General features: G+C 41.2%; 1 protein-coding gene across 1 annotated transcript in view; it reads right to left on the bottom strand.

The window, feature by feature from the left end:
• The window catches only part of CNKSR3 (CNKSR family member 3), a 111317-nt gene that overhangs the window by 31684 nt on the left and 57710 nt on the right, over positions 1-21923 (bottom strand). The window contains exons 2-4 of the mRNA XM_039467905.2: positions 11530-11693; positions 4443-4645; positions 3656-3743 (exon numbers count right to left, since the gene is read on the bottom strand). Coding sequence (XP_039323839.1) covers positions 3656-3743; positions 4443-4645; positions 11530-11693 — 455 coding nt within the window. The remainder of the gene's footprint in view (positions 1-3655; positions 3744-4442; positions 4646-11529; positions 11694-21923) is intronic.

Raw genomic sequence — 21923 nt, 5'->3', positions numbered from 1 at the left:
GTTCAGAAAATGATATTTTATATATCAGTCTTACTCCTTCAAAACCGTTCAAATTTAAAATAAAAAATATCAGAGGATAAAGGCAACATATTTGTCCAGTTCTTTTCCTTAAACTATCAAATTTGATTCCAGAAAACAAGTGTAAGATTTTTGTGATCTCCTACCACAATCGACTCCTTCTCAAGCAGGCACTGTGCTTTTTGTATGTTATATCTCATTCAATCTTCATAACAATCTTTTGGAGTAGGTATTTTTATTTGTTTTTGTTTTTGTTTTTCTTGAGACAGAGTCTTACTCAGTCACCAGACTGGAGTGCAATGGTGTGATATTAGCTCACTGCAACCTCTGCCTCCCAGGTTCAAGTGATTCTTCTGTCTCAGCCTTCCAAGTAGGTGGGACAATAGGCGTACACCACCGTGCCCTGATAATTTTTGTATTTTTAGTAGAGACTAGGTTTGACCATGTTGGCCAGGATAGTTTCGATCACTTGACCCCATGATCCACCTGCCTCGGCCTCCCAAAGTGCTGGGATTACAAGCATGAGCCACCACGCCCAGTCTGGAGTAGGTATTATTTTTTAAGTATTTTATATTATTTATCTGTATCTACTTTTATATAAATGCATAATCATGGTCATATGCATGATTTTTGTAAATAAAAAATTTTGTTTTTTTCAGCTTGGCTCCTACATTCCCTCCCATCTCTCGCCCTGCCAGAGAACACACAACTTTTCTTCCAAATTGTCCACTGTATTTACATATTACTTTGTATACAAGTTTGTACAGGTATGGATGTATTATATATACATACACAAACACATGCACACACGCATTTTAGGCATTTATGGTAACCATTTATCTTCACACCACACTTTTTATTTGCCTTTTTTTTTTTTTTCACTCAACATTAAACTTGCAAAAATCCCACCAAATTATCTGGTATGGTAAACATTTGTATGCCCATTTTGCTAATGAGAAAATTGAGGTTCAAAAATTATAAGTGACTGGTTCAAGGCCCCAAGGCTAAGTGATGGTAGAGGCAGGATTTGAACCTACAGCTGTCTCTCTGTGAAGAATATGTTCTTAACCACTCAACTCCCTCAGTGACACCACAGGAAAAAGAGAAACAGAAAATGAAGGCAGAAACAAACAAAACTAATACCTCTTGTGTCCCTTGAGTTCTGATAAAAGTCAAATTCCCAGCAGCCTATCTGTCTGCAGCATTATTTCATTCACATAACACACATTTTAAAAAATCATCATTCATCATGTCCCAGGCACTGTTAGGCCCCAGCAAGTCAGGCAGGAGTGAGGAAGATGCTCATAGGTATCCTTCTGATGTGACCAGATCAGGATGTGTACCTCCTATGGGGAGATTCTTTTTTAAATCATCAGTTCATGATGATCAACACCTCTCTACAAGTACCAGGAAAAGTAGCACTTGAGATGATGCATAATCCCATCCCATCAGACAAGCACAGACTTCTCCTGGCTGAATTGCTCATGTCACCTTCTCAAGGAGACGACTCTAGGTACATATCTCAAACTGTATTCCCCTCACTCTTTCCTGTACACCTTCCTTCCCTAGCATGTCTCTACCTTCATATAACCACATATATTCATATAGAAAAGTTTCCTTATCATTTTCTCTCTCCCAGAGACTGTACGCTCCAGAAGGTCAGGAACTTTTCATCTGTTTATTCACTCTGGTATCTCAGGACAGTAGACACAGAGTAAGTGCTAAATAAAAATGCATTGAAAGAGGTGTCCAGATACCTAGAAAGCCAACATCAACTTGCTTAGGCAGAAGTTTACCCTGTGAAACAAACACGACCCCCTCTGCCTTCGCTTTCACCCCTTTCTCTCCTCTCCCTCCATTGCAGTGGGGACAGCCTGAATCAGCCACACAATCGAGGGATCCTTCACAATAAAACACTAATGTACCAATGAGCAAAACCTTCCCATTTGCTGATCACAATATGTAACTCTTTCATTTAATTGATTGCAAAGTAAACTCTGTCAAAAATCAAAACAGGGCTTTGGGAGGTCGAGACAGGAGAGTTACTTGAGGCCGGGAGTTTGAGACCAGCCTGGGCAACAAAGCAACACCCTGTCTCTACAAAAAATTTAGAACTTAGCTGGGCATGGCAGCTGCCTATAGTCCCAGCTATCCAGGAGGCCAAGGTGGAAGGATTGCTTGAGCCAGGAGGTTGAGGCTGCGGTGAGCCATGATTTCACCCCTGTACTTCAACCTGGGCAACAGAGTGAGACCCTGTCTCTTCAAAATTTAAAAAAAAAAAAAATCACAATATGAGGAAAGTATTATGGGAAGAGGAAAGCAAGGGAGAAAAAGGACACTGGAGGTAAGTATCAGGGAAAGACCTTCAACCACAAATGCCGTGCCTTCATGGCTGTGTAACTAATGCATCACAACTGGGAGCAGACTCTTCCTTGTCAAAATTACTTCATGTACCATAAAAAAGAGCAAACACTCAGAAGCTACTTTAGTTGCTCTGATCACTTTTCTAAGATCACAACCTCAAAAATCCACGTGCCTTGAGAACAAGGGCTGCTCAGGACTGGAGCAAACAACTGCCAAATGCAGAGACAAAGTTCACAATTCACAATCCAGAAACCACTGGCAGACACACAGCTTTTGAGTATTGCATCTCTGTTACGGCATGGTCAGGACAGAAGGGAGGATGTCCTTTATGTTTTGCCCAATCAGCAGTAGAAACAAATGTGGAATCACAGAGTTTTAGAACCACGTGGGATGTGAAAAAAAAAAAACAAGCTCTTCCTCACATTTCATAGACTCAATTCGATTCAAAAATATTTTACAATCTGCTGCATGCCAACAGGACAGAAGGTAGTCCTAAGAGCCAATGGTCCAAGAAGAAATTTTTTTAAAAAATTAAGATCACAGAAGCTCTGTCAGTTATAGACTGGCTAATATAAAACTTCCTGAGCCTTTACTAAGATATCTAGGTCTGGGCAATGAGGCATGAGTGAAACTGGTATGTGCCACTTCCAATCCAGAACATCAGTCAGTGTGAGGACCTTCATGATTTTTACCCCTCTACCTTGGGGACAAACAACATGACATGCTGGTGATTCTGTCAACCATGTCCTACACGTCTTGAGAGGAAAGTCGCAGCTGCTTGGCCCCTGCCCCTGACCCATTTGGATATAAACAAACAAGGAATAAACTGCTGAGGTTTGAGGTTTGGGGGTTGTTTGTTACTGCACCACAACCTAGCCCATTCGGACTGGCAAATCCAACAAGCAGTCAAAATGAAAAGAAAATTAAGCAGATACAGTAAAGTACTCAGGACACAGATTACCATGCAACTTAGTTACTAAAGGATTTTCATGAAAAAAATGTAAGTGCTCTAACATTTTAGGAGAAGTACAGTACTATTAGTTCGACTATTTTAAAACACACAAAAAGGTAATACTTAATTCAAAGGCCACAGGTCAGTTTTCACAGAAACCATCTTTACAGTGGATCTAATTTAAAAGGGTTTAAACTAGATCCAATGGGAGAAAAACTGAGGTGGAGAGAGGAGAATAGTACTTCATACCTGTATGAAAATTCTTTCAAGAAAAGGAAAAGGAAAAAAAAAATTAGAAAGTAAAAATGACATAATACTGACCTTCTGGACTGTAGTGGTCAGGTCTAAGCAAAGCTGAATGATTTTGTTCTTCATGACTGAGAAATCAGTGATCCCTGTAAACGGAGCCCTAGAAGGTAATAACAATCCTCTTTAAAAAAGGGGTAGGGAGAATCTATTGAGATCCCACTGTATATTGGTAAGCATAGCTACCTCATGGGCTACTTTAAATTACTTTTTTTTTTTTTTTTTTTTTTTTGAGATGGAGTCTCCCTCTGTTGCCTAGACTGGAGTGCAGTGGTATGATCTTGGCTCACTGCAACCTTCACTTCTTAGGTTCAAGCAATTCTCCCACCTCAGCCTCCTCAGCTGGGATTACAGGCATGCACCACCATGGCCAGCTACGTTTTGTATTAAATTACTTTTCAATACAAGGTTTTCTCTCAAGTAAGCCACATAAAATAGGAATCTGAATAGAAAGAAAGACTAGCTAAAAAAAAAAACACATCAAAAATGACATTCAGCATCCCTTCTGAAGTCAACTAACGACTTTCACACCAACCAAATCCTCAACCATCGATGTTTAATCTCAGTAAAACACAAGCTCTAGTACCATGTCACTCTTCTGTAAGCTGAGGTTAATTTGTTCCTGTCATTAACCTTTTAAGTAACTGGCAAAGGAATCCTAAAATCTCCCACTGATCGAGGACTACTTAAGAGCTGGTCAAAATGACCTAAGAAGGATGGTGGTTCCTTTTTCTAAGATAAACTACAGCTTCCAGGCAGCTTGGACTCTTATAGGGAAGTAAAAGGCGTGTCTCCAGCTTACCGGTCCAGCCATGCTAGCAGGGCCTTGGCGGCGCCAATGAGCTCCACCACTGACGTCAGGAACTCATTGGGAGGCTTACGGGAGGTGTTTCCATCATAAGCAGGACTTTTCCGCCGGCTACTTATATAATTGTGTAAATTGTGAGAAGATGCTCTCAGTTTCAGAACCAAGTTCTTCATATTATCAGTTTCAAGGCCATAATTCTGTGGAAAATAAAATCAAAGGGAACAATTCAAAACAATTAATAATATCCAAACTCTCTGATGACTCAAAAGCCCAGTTAGTCACTTGAAAAACTCTTACAACAACCACAAAACCCTGTGTGATTTATCCACAGCCGACTTCACTCATCCCAGCCAGGCTAGCCTTCTCTCTGCCCTTTCCATAGCCACCGGGCTTCAGGGACTTTGTTCTGGATAGTCCCTCTTCCCAAAATGCTCCTCCTACAAATCTTGATGTAGACGGCTCATTCTTATCACTCAGGGGCTGGCCAAATGTCCCCTCCCCTGCAAGCCTTCCCTGACCACTTACTTAATCTAGAACAAGGTTTCTCAACCTCAACCCTACTGACATTCGGGGTCAGATAATGCTTGTGGGATATGGATCCCTGTGTTTCACAGGATGGTTTATCAGCATCCCTGCCCTCCACCCATCAGATGGCAGTAGCGCCTCCTCCCCTGCTGTGACAACCAAAAATGTCTCCCACCCTCACCCTGTGCCCCCTGGAGGCAGAATCACCCCTTCAGTTGACTCTCTAGCCCATCACCCACTTCTGCCCCATCTCATCCACCGTGTCTGCAGCCTCCATCCTCCACTGGGATGTGAAGGCTACAGAAGCAGGGCTCTGTGAGTATGGACCACTCAAGTATTTCCAGTACAGCAAACAATCATATGGAATGCATGGATTTCCATCAGGTGAGACACTCAAAAAACACAGCAGCGCTAACTAAACACCAATTCACTGTGTGATCTCCTGAGCTTGAAGATGTGGCTCCTGTCGGTAGTCCCAGTTACTCAAGAGGCTGAGGTAGGAGAATCGCTTGAGCCCAGGAGGTCAAGGCTGCAGTGAGCTATGACTGCCATACACTCCAGCCTGGGTGACAGAGAGAGACCCTGTCTCAATCAATCAATAAAATTAATTTCTCGCTCTTGTACTTCTAACCTGTGTTCTTTTTGAACAATGTTCAGCTTACATGGGTGCTTCAAAAAATCCATTTCATGAGATAATATTGTCCTAGACTCCCTTTCAGAGAAAAGAACCAATCCTAGGAAACAACATGTAAATCTGCAATATTAGAGGTGGGGGTATAACTTTCTGCATCAATTGCCTCTGTATGTCCTAAGTTCTTTAATCATTTAAAAAAAATAAAGATATTTCTTGAAATATATCATACCATCTCAACAGCATCCTAAGGCAAGAATCTGGTGCCATTTAAAAACTGAGACTAATAGAATACTTAACATTATTGAATGCTTTGTGTCAGGGACTGGACTCAGTGTTCGACATGGATTCTCTCGGGAAAACAGCCCACGAAGACAGAAATGTTGTTATCTCTAATTTACTGGTAAGAAAATCAAGGCATGAAAACAGTAAATAAATTCTCCGAAGTTACAAAGCTAATCAGCGGTCGTGCTGGGATTCTGACCAAGGCAATCTGCGTCTAGCACACAAGCTTTGATTACTCTGCTGTGTATATCCCCTTCCACACACCCTGCCCAAAAAAAGGGCCACATGATAAGACAGATGACAAGATGGACATTAGACAAGGATAAGGAAAACTGTCCAGTGATCCTGGATCATGCACAAGCTGACAAGCTATTCAGCTTCTCAAAACTCTATCCGTTCCCTCTGAAGAGGAGAAACTTCTTTCGGCTGGCTTTGGCCCTGTGGGCCAGGGAGAGACAAGTCACATTTCAAAATCAAGACACATAAAGCGAAAATATACTCAGAATTATGTAAGGAACTTTTTTTTTGGCAAGATGAAAAATGGTAAGTTAAAAACAACAACAAGAGGCTTTGACTTTAACAAAACAATTCTAACTTTAAATAGATTTTACTTGAAGTTTAAATGTATGCTTCCTCCTAGTAAAATAAAAAATGATATTTAAAAATCAGACATTTTGAAAGGAACACAAATTAGCTGAAAATTGTCTTTTACAAGCTTTTGAAAAAAACTGAATTTCAAAATATAAATGAATATTCTATGTTAGCAGTAATTTTCTATCTAAATGTTATATTCATTTTTTATGTTATTTTCTAGAGACTAAAATATAGTATCATCCTTCTTAGAGAGACTAAAAAAAGATGAAGTGACATCATGGCTTTTTAAATTCAGAGACTCAAAGACTCACAATTGAATGGATAAAGAGGCCACAAGACAGAGCTTGTTTTGAAGGACCTGTGACTATGATTAAAGAGAAATGTCCCCTCATATAGTCAGTCACTCAGCCTGCCAACTTACATGAAGAGTTCTGAACTAAAAGCAGGAAAGTCAGCTTTCAGTAATCAATGTCACCATAAATTACTTGGAACTTTTATTACCATATATATAACATTTACTTTTTGAACTCCAAGAGGATTAAGTACATTTTATTGTTGCAAGAAATGTGAAGCCTCAATCTTCTAAAAACGTACCACTGTTAATACTGAAATAAAGGGGTAGACTGGCTTCTTATAACTGGTTCTCTTCATTTTCCACTCAATTTGCTCTTTTTTTCCCCTAAAACAAATAGTGGACCTAGAAAGAGGAATAAATATAGCTAGAATCGAATTTTAAAAGAAGGAAGAAGGAAAGGAAGAAAGGAACGTTCCTTCCCTTCAACCCCATTCCACATTAAAGAGAGAACAAGAAACTGATTATATTAGCTCAAAAGAGCCTCTACTGTAGAAGCATAATCAGGAAAGGATTATTGACTTAAGTGCCCCACAAAGAAAGACCGAAAATAAATAATTTCTCAGGCCAGATTAATTATTTTCCCCAGTTTTTTCCTTAAAATCTGTCTCCTTCAGAAACTGCTTTAAGATAAGGCATCAGAAAGATACAAATTAAGTAACAATGTGAGTCTCTGAAAATCTATTCACATACTAAAACCCTTCCACTGAGATCTCACATCCTAGGGTTTGCCATCAGGGAAACTTTCCTGATCTGTCTAGAGAAACTATACACTAAATGGAAGAAAGGAAAGCAAAAAGAGTCTTAAAATTATACACATTTAGCGAAGAGCAAACCTTACACAACTTCTCTGTCATCTTCTCCATTCCTGCTGGCTCTGTTCATGATCTAACATGTATAATTAAGGGGTGCCACAGACACAAAATCAAAGCCATTTTTATTGACTTGGGTTAATTAAGAGGCAATCTCAGAAACATGGTTCACAGTTTTCCTAAGGCATTTTAAATAAGCTCATAAGCAAGATCAAGTTAAATACAATTTGCCAGCAAAAATTCCTGTTCCTGTATTTCTTCTCATAAAAAAGATAACATTTTTAAAGGATTTGCCGTGGATAAATAATAAGCAATGAATAATCGCAGGGGTATACCAGTGCGCACAAGCACTCTATGCCCATAGATTCATCACAGGTACCTCATTTAACCGCAAGTCTAGATGGCATCACTTAACAAACACATGTATCATTTCCAACTCTGTTCACTTCTCAACCTCCTTCAACCTTCAAAACACAGCTGCCCATGCCCTGGTGTCCAGTAAACTAGGGCCTCACTGACTTGGCAAAGAACACAGGTTACAGTCACACTTACTGGTTATTCTTACTGGTGATTCTCAATCACACCCTCTCAATCAGTGTTGTCCGACAAAACTCTCTGCAAAGACGAAAATGTTCTTCATCTGCGCTGTCCAACATGGTAGGCACTAGCCACATGGAGCTTCTGAGCACTTGACGTGCTGCTAGTACAACCGAGGAACTGAATTTTATTTTATTTTAGTTGATTTTCATTTCAAGAGTCACGCTGTCTAACAGCTATCCTACTCAAAAGAGCAGCTCTATCATCTGTCTCAGGTACCCTGTGCCCAGAGAGGAAGAAAAACTGGGCACAGATTCTAATTCAATCCTGGAAAGTGGTCCTGGTCTCATCTTATAATACAAATCACTCTCCTAAGCCACTACTGCCAGTCAAGGTCAGTGTTCACAAAGGGTGGTTTCTCTCATTGCTCCCTAACCACAACCAGCTAATTTGTGAGCCACTGCTCACCAGTTTTGGAATCTTCATTCGTAGCTGTTTCCTATTTTAGGTTCCTGTCCATCTATCCATCCCTCTCTTTGCACTGACACTGTCCAGTGGTTTTGTTTCTCCCCTCCCACTTCCTAACTCTTAATTCTATTCATTTCCTGTCTGTCATAAAATCAACATCCACTAAACTTAGTTTACATAGAAACCTTTTATAACACCAAGGCCAACTGCATTTACACACTAATTGCCTTGGAGATGGTCTGTTCAAAGTATCACCAATTTATATATCCAAAGATCTATATGCTATAAATAGATTAAAAAGACAGTGTAATTAGTATATGAATTACAATAAGAATACGTTAAAAGTAGATTATATCGAGACTAAAGATATTTTAGTAAAACTCACTAAAATAATCCACCCTCATTTGTGAACCCCTGAGTGACTCCTCTTCCCCCCATCCAATGCAGTCACTGGCACACAGCGGGTCCAGAATGAGTCCGAGGTCAAAACTTGGTCTGCAAAGGAAATTAGAAGGAAATTGTAGGAGATAAAACACAGCTTTAGGTGCTGGCATTTGTCCAGCTTTGTTCATTTTAGTCTGATGCTCTAAGAGGTAGAGAAGAGGAAAAAGCAAAGAGAATGCTCAGAGGCAGCTGGTATGTTGATCATCCCACTTGATGCACACGATGTGTCTCTAGCTGACCCTTCCATCCTGCCTCTCTTACTTTAGATTTCCAAGTAAATTAACCTGTCCTCAAAGTATTACTGCAAAATGAAAGAGACAGTTTACAAAACATCAAGCAGAAAAGATGGAAGAGCCATGTTCCCAGAAAGCATAATAAAAGTAAACCCAAACATATCTGTACCAAAAAAAAATACAGTTTCAGTAATAAACAGGACGCTTAGACTTCTGGGCAGAGCAAAACACTTACACAATAGTACACAGCCACATCTAAGGTGAGTGTTACTGTACAGATGGGAAAAACAGACACCACCATTTCCCCAGAGGTCACAGAAGGAGTAGCGTGTAGCAGAGCCAGGATTAGAATACAAATTCCTGCTTCCCAGACCAGTGCTCAGACCACTTGGCTGGAGCGTCTCCCAGGCGGCAGCTCATTTGTCAACCACAAATAATTTCCCCATTACTTTCCTAAACAAGAGCGGCACATCTCAGCAGAGAAGACAAGGCTCTGTCCATTTTAAGAAGAAGAATACACACAATGCAGCAAGTGTTATATCATCAACAGTACACAGACCAGCGATGGCAAAATCATCGGCAGTGCATTCTTTCCCACCATTCTCAGTGACGTAATTGTATATACCCCTGGCTCAGGCTCAGGAGTTACTAACCCAGCCTGAATGCCATCAAGTTTGTCCAAATCCTGACAGTTAAGTAAACTGCATCTTTAGCCTGGCACCGGGACAGGCAGACTTGAATCCCACCCACACTAACCAATTTATAAACAAAATGTCCTTACAGGTGAGATGTTTCTGGCCCACACCTAAAGAAGCTACCCATGCAGCCACAGGTGTGATTCCAGTGTCAGGACCTGGCAGGATTTTATTCATTCAGGTTAAAGCCAAAACCCATCCTCTACAAAATGTAATGAAGGCCACATTTTTTCCTATCTAGCTACCATTTCATAGGTCATGTCAAATGCTAATGTCAGTTATTTAAATTTGCCAGTATCTATGAAACTCAACCGCTTTTTATAGTAAAAAAAACAGACATGAAAATCAGAACCTATTTCTTACTTCAAATTTAGAAGATAATATTTTCTTTTCTTTTTTGAGACAGGGTCTCACTCGGGGCTGGAGTGCAGTGGTGTGATCTGCACTTACTGCAACCTCTACCTCCCAGGCTCAGGTGATTCTCTGGCCTCAGCCTCTTGAATATCTGGCACTACAGGTGCATGCTGCCACACCCAGCTAATTTTTTTTTTAAATTTATTTCTAGTAGACACAGGGTTTCATTATGCTGCTCAGGCTGGTCTCAAACTCCTGGACTCAAGCAATCCACCCGCCTCAGTCTCCCAGAGTGCTGGGATTATAGGCATGAGCCACTGTACCTGGCCAGAAGATGACATTTTCATTCAGGACTATTTCCATTGTCTTTTCTTTATAAAAGATAAGAAAATTAGACTAATACAGAGATTTTCTGAAAAAGACAAACTCTTCCCATAAAGGACAAGTTAATAAATATTTTACCCTTTGGGGGAACCATGTGGTCCTATTAAAACTACTCGATTCTGTCACTGTAGCAAGAAAGCAGCCACAAACACGTAAGTGAAGGGACATTGCTGTGTTCCAATAAAACTTTGTTTACAAAAATAGACAGTGGGCCAGATTTAACTTGCAGGCCAGTTTGCCAACTCTTAACGTAGAAAATAACTTATTTTTTTCCCTTCCTCTATTATAGTATCTTCAGCTCACGGTTTTTGTGTTTGTATGTACGTGTGTGTGTGCGGGGGTGGAGGGGTGTTTTGTTTTTTTTTTGTTTTTGTTTTTGTTTTGAGACAGAATCTCTCTCTGTTGCCAGGCTGGAGTGCAGTAGCACAACCTTGGCTCACTGCAGTCTCTGCCTCCCAGGTTCAAGTGATTCTCCTGCCTCAGCCTCCCAAGTAGTTGGGATTATAGGCAAGAGCCACCACATCAGCTAATTTTAGTATTTTTCGTATAGACAGGGTCTCACCATGTTGGCCTCAATCTCTTGACCTCGTGATCTGCTTGCCTCAGCCTCCCAAAATGCTGGGATTACAGGCATGAGCCACCACACCTGGCCCTCAGCTCATGTTTTATTTCAATGGACCATTAAGAAAATAGTAACATGCTAAATCACAAAGAACAAGGCTCTAAAGAAGGTCATCAGGGTACAGATCACCTTTTCCCAAACTAACCAGTGCACAGAGAAGGTCCACAGCCTCCAACACAAGCTCCTGGTGTCCGATCCGCGTGACCCCCAGCTCCTCCAGATCCTGATGGGAAATCTGCAGCAGCTGCTCACCATTGATCTTCTCCCGTTCAAACTTATGGACATATTGCTGCAGGCAGTCATCCAATCCTGCCAAAAACAACCAGAAATCCCATTATCGTCATTTTGTTCCTCTACCCCCTACATTGCCCACATGTCACATCAATCTCAGCAATCACCAATTATGCTGCCACTATCTGATTATCTATGTGAGGCATATTCCACCCAATGAGCACCTTTGCATGACGTCGCAAATAAGGTTTTCAAGTGCAGCTTAACATTCTCAAATGACCCAGCATGATTTTATGATAGTTACCTTCTCATTCCCTGTTAACTAAAGGAATAAACACCAAACCTCTGCTAATTTAAAATGCTAATTATCTGGACCAGACATGCTGTCTGTTTGCTACATCCTTCTTTTGGGATGTCATCCCTCCCACCCTATGTAATCCCAGGGAGTTTGCCAGTCAAGATGCTTTGCCACAGTGGTTGGCAAATGGCCAGGTTTCCCGCAGTGCTCTGTACACCAGCCAATCATAGGTTTAGAGATGGACGTGTGACTCAAGCAGAACCAATTAAAATCTTCCTTGATATTTGATATGTGGACACAAGAACTGAGAAGCTCTTTCTTCCTTTCCAATCAGAAGTCAAAAGATAAACCTTGGCAATGCTGGCAGTCATTTATCTCATCAGTTTCCTGATAATAAATCCATTCAGAGAGAGAAAATGTCCCAATAATACCCTATATGCCCCTGGAGCTAACCTTGCTTTAAAAGATACTTCTAGCCCCCTAACCCCAGAGTATTTCACTTAAATTTAAATACATTTCCTTTTGTAGATTAAGCTTGTTTGTGTTGAATCTCTGTACCTTGCAACTGAAAAAGTCCTGAAAATACAGACTCTCTAAAGGAGAAGGCACCAGCAGTGGTACCACATAGAAAGGCATGTTAAATCAGTTCGCTTATAGGAATTTTTCCAGGCCAAATACTATGGCCAAAAGTGCTGTATTTTAATGCTTGTATAGAATGACTAAAATAAATAAGCCAGATAGAACTTGAGACTTCTTATTCCTGTACAGAGAACTTGTTTTACTGGGATAACGTTTTACCCTGAATCAATTGATCTATTCAAGCGTAATAATAAAAGTCACCTTGGTGTTTTAAAAGACCAGAGTTACATAAACTCAATCCCAACACAAAGAATGAACACTCAAGTTATCTGGAAAAGTATGTGTAAAGCATGCTGCTTCCCCCTCCCCCCTAAATGTGTGCACGTGCACGCACACACACACACACACACACACACACAATTTATTTCATTTAACCCTCACAAAGCCTGTGTCATGTGGGTATTTCTCTGGGCTAGAAAAGGCCCAACACTACCTTTCTGCAACTCTAAAGTCTATGGATATTAAAATCTGATGTGTGAAGCTAAACTACACCTCTGCCCTACAAATATTCACCATTTGCCTCCTAATAAGATATAGGAAGAAGACTAGTTTTCTGATAACCATTTGGGAGTCTTAAATATAGGAAGAGGAAGTAATAAAAATTATGACAACCATTTGGAACCAAACTCATCCTCCCTAAAATGACATCTGTCTAGCCCAGGGGCTCCATTTACACAGGAAGCGAGGTTGGGGATATTGATATAAACCTAGCTCCACTCTGACAGCCTTGAGCTACAGGTGGCCTTCATGGCATGTGAGTCAGGCAGGCAGGGGAGGCCAGGCAAGTCAGCAGGTGTTGAGACTGACCCCACCTGAGCTGCACATGCAACCTAAGCACTAGGACACCCAGAGTCAGTCATCTGCAGGGGCGCATATCTGCAGCAGGCAACTGTGACAAGGGACAAGACTGAAGGATAGCCTCCTATTTTGTTCCTATTTTGCAGATGAAAGAATTAAGGCTCACGGAGGATACATAACCTGTCTACAGTCACGTAGCTGGTCAAATGCCAAGAGAAGAACTGATGTGGAAGAAAAGAGGTCAAATTCAAGTTAGGGTCTGTTGGACACAAGCCTCGGTCTTCTGTGTTTTCTCGCAAACACAAGATTATAACCCAGGATTATAAAAATTCTTCTCCAACAACTTCTTAAATCAGCAGTAAGGTCTAACTACAAGACAGTTATTAAAATAGAATTAAAGAATCTTACAGGAACTTAGAAGGTATTTCAGATCTCACTGAGTACAAAAAAAAAAAAAAAAAATTGGGAAAGTACAGACAAAAGAGAAATTACTGTGAAGTTTACCCAGAATCACTTAGCCAGTTCTAAGCCGGATCATGACCTTCTCTCTCTCTCAGGACGCTGTCTTCCCTGGCCTACTTTTAAGGTTTAAAAATAATTTTTTGTTTTAATTTATCACACAAGTTTGGGACAACTATGTTATACATTTAAAGCCTGTTATGGCTATGTCCCCACAAAATCTATGTTACAGTCCTAACCCTCAGTACTCTGGAATGCATTTGAAGAGAGAATCGTTAAAGAAGGAATTAAGTTTAAATGATATCGTTAAGGTGGGCTCAATCCATATGATTAGTGTCCCTATTAGAAGAGGAGACTGGTCGGGCATGGTGGCTCAATGCCTGTAATCCCAGCACTTTGGGAGGCCAAGGCAGGCGGATCACCTGAGGTCAGGAGCTCGAGACCAGCCTGACCAACATGGAGAAACTCCATCTCTACTAAAAATACAAAAATTAGCCAGGTGTGGTGGTGCATGCCTGTAATCCCAGCTACTCGGGAGGCTGAGGCAGGAGATTCACTTGAAACTGGAAGGCAGAGGTTACGGTGAGTCGAGATTGCACCACTGCACTCCAGCCTGGGTGAGAAGAGCAAGATTCCATCTCAAAAAAAAAAAAAAAAGAGATTAAGACACAGATACACACAGAAGATAGATAAGTGATGACATGAACAAGACGATCATCTATAAACCAAGGAGAGAAGCCTCAGAAGAAACCTACCCTGCTGACACCTCAGTCTGACTTCCAGCCTCCAGAATGGAGATGAGATAAATTTCCGTTGTTCCAGCCTCCCAGCCTATGGAACTTTGTGGTGGCAGCCCAAGCAACCCAATACAAATATAATCACATTTGCTTTCATATTCATCCACACGTGATGGACTTTCTTAAAATAAACAAGGCCCAGTGACCAATGGAACAGGTGATATGTACTGTGCTAAACAAGCTCACTGCTCATAATACAAAGCATAACACTGAGACATTCGTTTTCACGTACAGGATAAATCAGTCCATTCAAACTGAAGTGAAAAAGTATATTGGATAACTTAAGCTTCATTCCTGAATGCTAAGGAGAAATAAAGATGAGGCCAGATCATTTCTCTATTAATTAACTGAAAAATTCATGGAAGAAGCTGGATTTCAGAAGTAGCTTTAGAACTGTAAGGAAATATTTGGAGCGCTGAAAAGGTTTAGATGGAAGGAATGATGAGGGTTCTGGACAACGTTCACGCTACAAATGATTAGAAACTGAGAACTGAAGAATACAGAGCATTTCTCTGAGAAACTGACCAGAATCTCCTTGAGGATTCTGAGAGAATACAAGCATTGTACCTGAAATAATCACAAGTTTCCTGAGATGCAGAATTCTCAAGCAGAAACATCACTTTACTGCCCATATAAGAATAGAACCTATTGTGGCTTCAAGACTTTGTCCTCAAGGCACCCATATATTGAATATGTTAGGTTTTAAATAGTGTTGCCCCCCAGAGTTTTATTATTCCAATACATTATGACCTATTGTTCAGCCTTCCTATTGTTCAGAATACAATTAAACATTTATAAACAGCTAAATTAAACTATTATGCAGTCCCACAAAGGAGGGGAAAGCCTCCATTTCTAGTAAACTGATCTAATAGTCTTAGAATTTGTAATAAACCATACTCTTTTACTTATTTGTCAAATGGATCTATCAGTTTCTTGCTTCAAGCAATTTACAGAAAGTCTAGCAGGACCAAGAGAAACACATAATTCAGTAAAATTAAACACATTCCATTTACACAAATTAAACACATAATTAAATGCAAAGGAAAAAGAGAAGAAATTCTCACAGAACAGGAGTCCCAGGACCCAGACCTCCTCTTTGTCATGAAATCTGGCTGCACAGAGTCCTAAAATTTGAAGGAAATCCCAAATGCAAGATGAAAACACACACACACACACACACACACACAACCACACACACACACACACCACACACACACCACATCACACCACACACACAAACACACCACACACACACACCACACACACACACACCACACAACCACACACACACAAACACACCACACACACACCCCACACACACCACACACACACCCCACACACCCCACATACACACCACACACACAACCACACACACACACACACACACAAATACACCACACACACACACACACACACACACACACACACACAGGGTTAAGAGCCAGCAATCCAATACCAGTCTCCCTTCTTACTGACTGGGTAACCTGGGGCAAGTTACTCAGCTGTCTCATTCGTAAAATGAGAATACTAATACTACCCACTACATAGAAGTGTAATGAAAATTTAATGTTAATATTTATAAAGAGCTTAAAACACCATGAAGCACATAGTAAATACTCTGTAAATTCAGTTAAATTTTAAAACATAATTTATTCAGGTCCTCAGTTTTCTAAATTTTCAGAATAAAAGTTATTTGCTGGTCATGCTGGCTTACTCCTATAGTCCTAGCACTTTGAGAGGCCAAAGCAAAAGGACCACTTGAGGTCAGAAGTTTGAGATCAGCCTGGACAACACAGCAAGACCCCATCTTTATTAACAGTGGCATGATCATAGCTCACTGCAGCCTTGAACACTTGGGCTTAAGTGATGCTCCTGCTTAGCTGGGACTACAGGTATGTGCCACTGTACTCAACTAATTTTTTATTTTTTGTAGAAACAGGGTATCCCTATGTTGCCCAGGCTGGTCATGAACTCCTAAGCTCAAGCGATCTTCCTGCCTTAGCCTCCCAAAGTGCTGGGATTACGGGTGTAAGCCAATACTCCTGGCAGAAAAAAAATAATAATTTTATTTTTAAAGAGAATAAAAGTTGCTAAAGAAACACAGAAACTCCCAAATGCTTAGGTAGCCATGTTATTACCTTCCACAGAAAGTGCCCCCAAATGTGAAAGCCTGCAATAATCACTGGTTTCACTTTTAAAAAATTTATGATTTGTATCAGAATATAAGCACCATGAAGTAGTGACTTTGTTCATGGACAAAGAGCTCCACATAAGTATTAATACCACACCAATGCACAAAAGTCATCTGCTTTTTTCTTTTTTGAGACGGAGTTTCATTTTCATCAATTCTCCTGCCTCACTCCCAAGTAGCTGGGGTTGTAAGCATGAGCCACCATGCCCAGTTAATTTTTGTATTTTCAGAAGAGATGGGGTTTTGTCATATTGGCCAGGCTGGTCTCGAACTCCTGACCTCAAGCAATCCACATGACTCGTCCTCCCCAAAGTGCTTGGATTATAGGGAGCTACCACGCCTAGCCTGCTTTTATTTTCTTATGCAAATAAGCAACTGAAGATGAACTATTGATTGTGATATCAGTTATAGATACTTGCTGTACATTTCAACATTTAAAGATTAAAGGAGATCATTTCTACATAAAGAGAAATATCATAAACAAAATAAAATGCCAAGCCTTTCAGTATCAGTCTTTGACAAGATACCTGCCTTGTACTAAGAATTAATTTTTATGAATTAATTAATCTCCCCTGAGTGCCTAAGTGTAGACAGGATTATGTGCATGGCCAGGCATGGTGGATCACGCCTGTAGTCCCAGCACTTTGGGAGGCTGAGGCAGGTGGATCACGAGGTCAGGAGTTCAAGACCGGCCTGGCCAAGAGGGTGAAACCCCATTTCTACTAGAAATACAAAAAAAAAAAATTAGCCAGGCATGGTGGCAGGCGCCTGTAATCCCAGCTACTCAGGAGTCTGAGGCAGAGAATTGCTTGAACCCGGAAGTAGAGGTTGCAGTGAGCTGAGATAGCGCCATTGCACTCCAGCCTGGGTGCCACACTCTGTCTCAAAAAAAAAAAAAAAAAAAAAAGAAGGAAAGGATTGTGTACATGAAGATTAAGAAGTTAGAGTAAATGCCCTAATGGAAACAAAACAAAACACAACTATGGCTATTCTCATTTTCTGTAAAAGAGTAAAATCAGATCATGAACTAGTCCCAGAAAGCAAATAGTCATCATGACTTAAGTGGAAAGTATCCCAGAGACCACACCCTCTGTGGGTTTGCTTCCAGCTTGGCAAGCTCAAGTCAGCAGAAGCTACAATTCTACAAATACAGGAGACCAGAGTGGTTCTTCTAGCATTTTGCATTAAGTACTTTCGCTTGAGTTGGGTTTTGTGCTTTTAAGTTGTTTTTTGTTCTCCGGGGGGTGGGGGTTGTTCTTTAATGATTAAATTCAGAAATCAGTTTAGCTAAAGCTTGAAGACTCTCATCTCACTCAAGACTTTCAAGGATCACAAGTGATATATGCCAGGCACAATGGCTCACATCTGTGATCCCAGCACTTGAGGAGGCCAAGGCAGGTGGATCACTTGAGGTCAGGAGATCGAGACCAGCATGGCCAACATGGTACAATCTTGTCTTTACTAAAAATACAAATAATAATAATAATAATAGCTGGGCATGATAGTGGACCTGTATTCCCAGCTACTCAGGAGGCTGAGGCAGGAGAACCACTTGAACCCAAGAGGCAGAGGTTGCAGTAAGCCGAGATCCTCCCATTGTACTCTAGCTTAGGCGACAAGAATGAAACTCTGTCTCAAAAAAAAAAAAGTGACATGTGACGCAAAAACTTGACTCCAACAGGATTTTGGGAGACTATGTTATTCCATGGGAAGAATCATCAGAGACTTACAAATTCAATTTAATTCAACAAACTTTATGAAGCAGCTACTATATGTAAGACACGTAAGATTGTCTCTACTGGGAATCAACCTCCACTACAAAAGAGACGGGGGTTCAGGGGTAGGTCAGTTTATTATTATCCGGACCAGAGGAAAGGAAACAAGATTTGGGTGGTACATTCACACCTGACCACAATATTCTCTGAATTCCCAGTACTTTGAAAAACATTAAATGGTAAAGACCTGACAGCCAAACTCCTTAGCCTTCCCGACATGCTGACACCACTATCCGACATAGTACAACCTCCCCCGAACATGACATCTTGCTAAGAATAAAAAAGGCAGTTTTCAAACAGGAGCGTGACATGTTTTGGCTTCTATGTGAGCACAGTGTGATTAATGGAGGGAGGAAGGCCGAAGCCAGGGCATGCCAAAAGCCAGAAAGGTAGTCTACTGGTAGGCCTCCGAGTGCCCTTTCATGAGATCAGTCACCCAGTTCAATTACATGACTTGGAAATGTCTTTCTTCTGTCACTCTAGTTTTGTTGATGTCTGTAGGCCTTAATTTTCAGAACTAGTTGATACAGGGTTGACTTAAATATAGCAATTTGAAGTTGTTTAATAATCCTGTGTTTGAAACCCAGGAGTGGGCCAGACACAGTGGCTCACACCTGTAATCCCAACACTTTGGGATACCAAGATGGGTGGATCACCTGAAGTCCGGAGTTCGAGACTAGCCTGGCCAACATGGTGAAACCCCGGCTCTCCTAAAAATATAAATATTAGCTGGGTGTCGTGGTGCACTCCTGTAATCCCAGCTTCAGGTGTTCTCTGCATTCTGTTCTGTCATTTGTCTCTGCAGAATATCCCTTCACCATGTCCCCTTCTGCTCGTGGTCACTGTCACAGCTGAACTTATCTCTTGCTCGGATTTCTACAATAACCTAGAACGTGGATGCCATGCTCAGTCCCTTCTTCCTCTTAATTCATCCTCTATCATTCCATCCAAGCAAAACCATCCTGTCCTTTACAGATCCCAGTCCATTAGCTCAACACAGCGTCTCAAAACCTTGGAGCCCATCCTCTTCCAAACCTCCCTGCAGTCCCACCGCCCTGTAACTCATCCTGTTGGTGAGGACACAGTAAGCACCTGTTCTGCTGAGTTTCTCCGAAAGTAACAAAAATGTCACTCACAGGTTGGCGAAAACAGCACCCAGGGAATCCCCGCCGGCTGCCTCCTTCTGCAAAGTCTGGATGGAACACGGCCATGACTCCTTGGTTTACGGATTGTCTCTGGCTGCTTCTGTGCTACAATGGCCGAGTTGATTGGCTGTGACAGAGACTGGCTGGCCCACAAAGCCTCAAATATTTACTGCCTGGCCCAGGTTTACAGACCCTTGGTCTAACTGACAGCAGCGATGAGTACAAAGTGATGATGACATCTGCCGACCAGAAAGAGACTCCACTGGTCTCGTCTGGAACTAAGGGAACGTGAGTTTTTCTTTTTTGTTGTTGTTGTATTTTTTAAAGAATCATTTCATACAGTTACACTGAATTTAAAAGCATAGAAAACTGTTACCTTCCCTCCCGCAACGGAAGACCTGAATGTTTTAGATCCCTTACAACTTTTTAGTCACTTTATTTTCTTTGGGTCAGTTCTCTTGAGGCATAATTTATATACATTAAAAGTCACCAATTTCCAGTGTACAACTTAATGAGCTTTGAAAAATATGCAGTCATGTAACCACACTATAATCATGATACAAACATTTCTATCATTCCCCCCCCCCCCAACAAGAAAAGCTCCCTCAGGCCCCTTTGCTGTCTACTCCCTCCCACGGCCCCATCCCCAGCAGCCACCAATCTGATTTCTACCGAAATGAGCCCAATTTCTCCTCCTGGCTGTAGTCCCCATCCTGCCTGGGTAACTCTGGCTGAACCACTTCGTTCTGGTTCTCAGGCTCCCCATTGGTGGATTAGCATGCTTTGATTAGAACTGACACCCATGCACACTACTAATTGCAGCTCTGATTTTATCAGCCATCCTTCAAGGTTTATGGTTAAAATTAATTTGAAGAAAGGGGACCGTAATGAAACACAATGTCTGAAATCCGGATTGGAAAGCTGCAGCGTTTCTTCCAGGTCTAAAAATCCATGCTTCTGACTATGTCTGAGCTACTTTTAGAAGTTACCTTTACTTACAAGAGCAGAGTATGAAAAAGGAAATAAGCTGCCCAGAAAATTAAATCCTAAACATCCTCAAAGTTCTGAAAGAAAAAAAAAGGAAGAGAAAGGGAGAAATAGAGAGAGAGAAAAAAAATAAAGAAAGAAAACAGAGACAGAAAGAAAGAGAGAGAAGGAAGGAAGGAAGGAAGGAAGGAAGGAGGGGAGGGAGGAAGGTAGGGAGGCAGGTGGGCGGGGGAGGGGAAAAATAAAGAAAGGAAGAGAAAAACTAGTCAATGAATGAATTTGCTCTTGAGAAAAACCAGATAAAAATGATATATTTAAGTCAACCCTGTATCAACTAGTTCTGAAAATTAAGGCCTACAGACATCAACAAAACTAGAGTGACAGAAGAAAGGCATTTCCAAGTCAGGGTTTTGACCCTGATCAGAGCTGTGAGCTGAGACTGCTCTCCCTTGGAAGCAGGGGCCATGTGAAATCCAAACACATGATAAAGATCCAGCCACCAAGAACCCTGGGAAGCCCAATTAAGAACCACCAAAGTTCATTCACTTTGTTTCTGGAATGGAATGACTGATTTTGAGGACAAGGGACACCCCGCTGGCCATTTTTCAGGGTACCATGCTGAAAGAACAGTAACACTGAAGAGAAAAGAAAAGTTTAGATTCTTACCCATTGGGGAAAATCTGATCTACACATTGCTGAAGAGCTCCCAAGTACGTTAGTAATGAACCCACAGCTTCAAGTTCTTACAAACAAGTGGAATGGAAGGACAGTCTACCCTAAAGCACTTTCTTGTTCCCAGAGCAAACTCAACTTTTGTACTAGTAATTAATGTCCTCTAAGACTGAGGTCACCCTGAAGACATCAGAAGACATGACCAAGAAACAGTGAAACTTTGAGTTTCATGACCTAAGTAGAAGATATACTATTTAAACAAAACTTGGAACTAGCAAACAGATCCATGCCTGGATAATTTAAGAAAGTAAAAATAGAAGGAACACCTTAGCTCAAAGATTCGAGTTAACCGGAAAACAACAGTCAGACAAGCTGCCCTCATTTGACATTTCTGAATGGATAAGTAATGTGTCCCAGCTGAAAATTGTAACCAGGAACCTCTGGCTCCCAAGTTGCAGGGCTCCCAAGGCTTCGCGGCTCCAACCCCACCAGATTCTGTACAACTTCCAACCACTGTGAAAGGAACACAGCCTGGCCCCCTCCCGGG

This window comes from Saimiri boliviensis, chromosome 4, assembly GCF_048565385.1.
Source record: "Saimiri boliviensis isolate mSaiBol1 chromosome 4, mSaiBol1.pri, whole genome shotgun sequence".
Taxonomy (NCBI): Eukaryota; Metazoa; Chordata; class Mammalia; order Primates; family Cebidae; genus Saimiri; species Saimiri boliviensis.
Note: the sequence above shows the minus strand (reverse complement) of the source record. Positions and strands in the feature narration are given on the sequence as shown.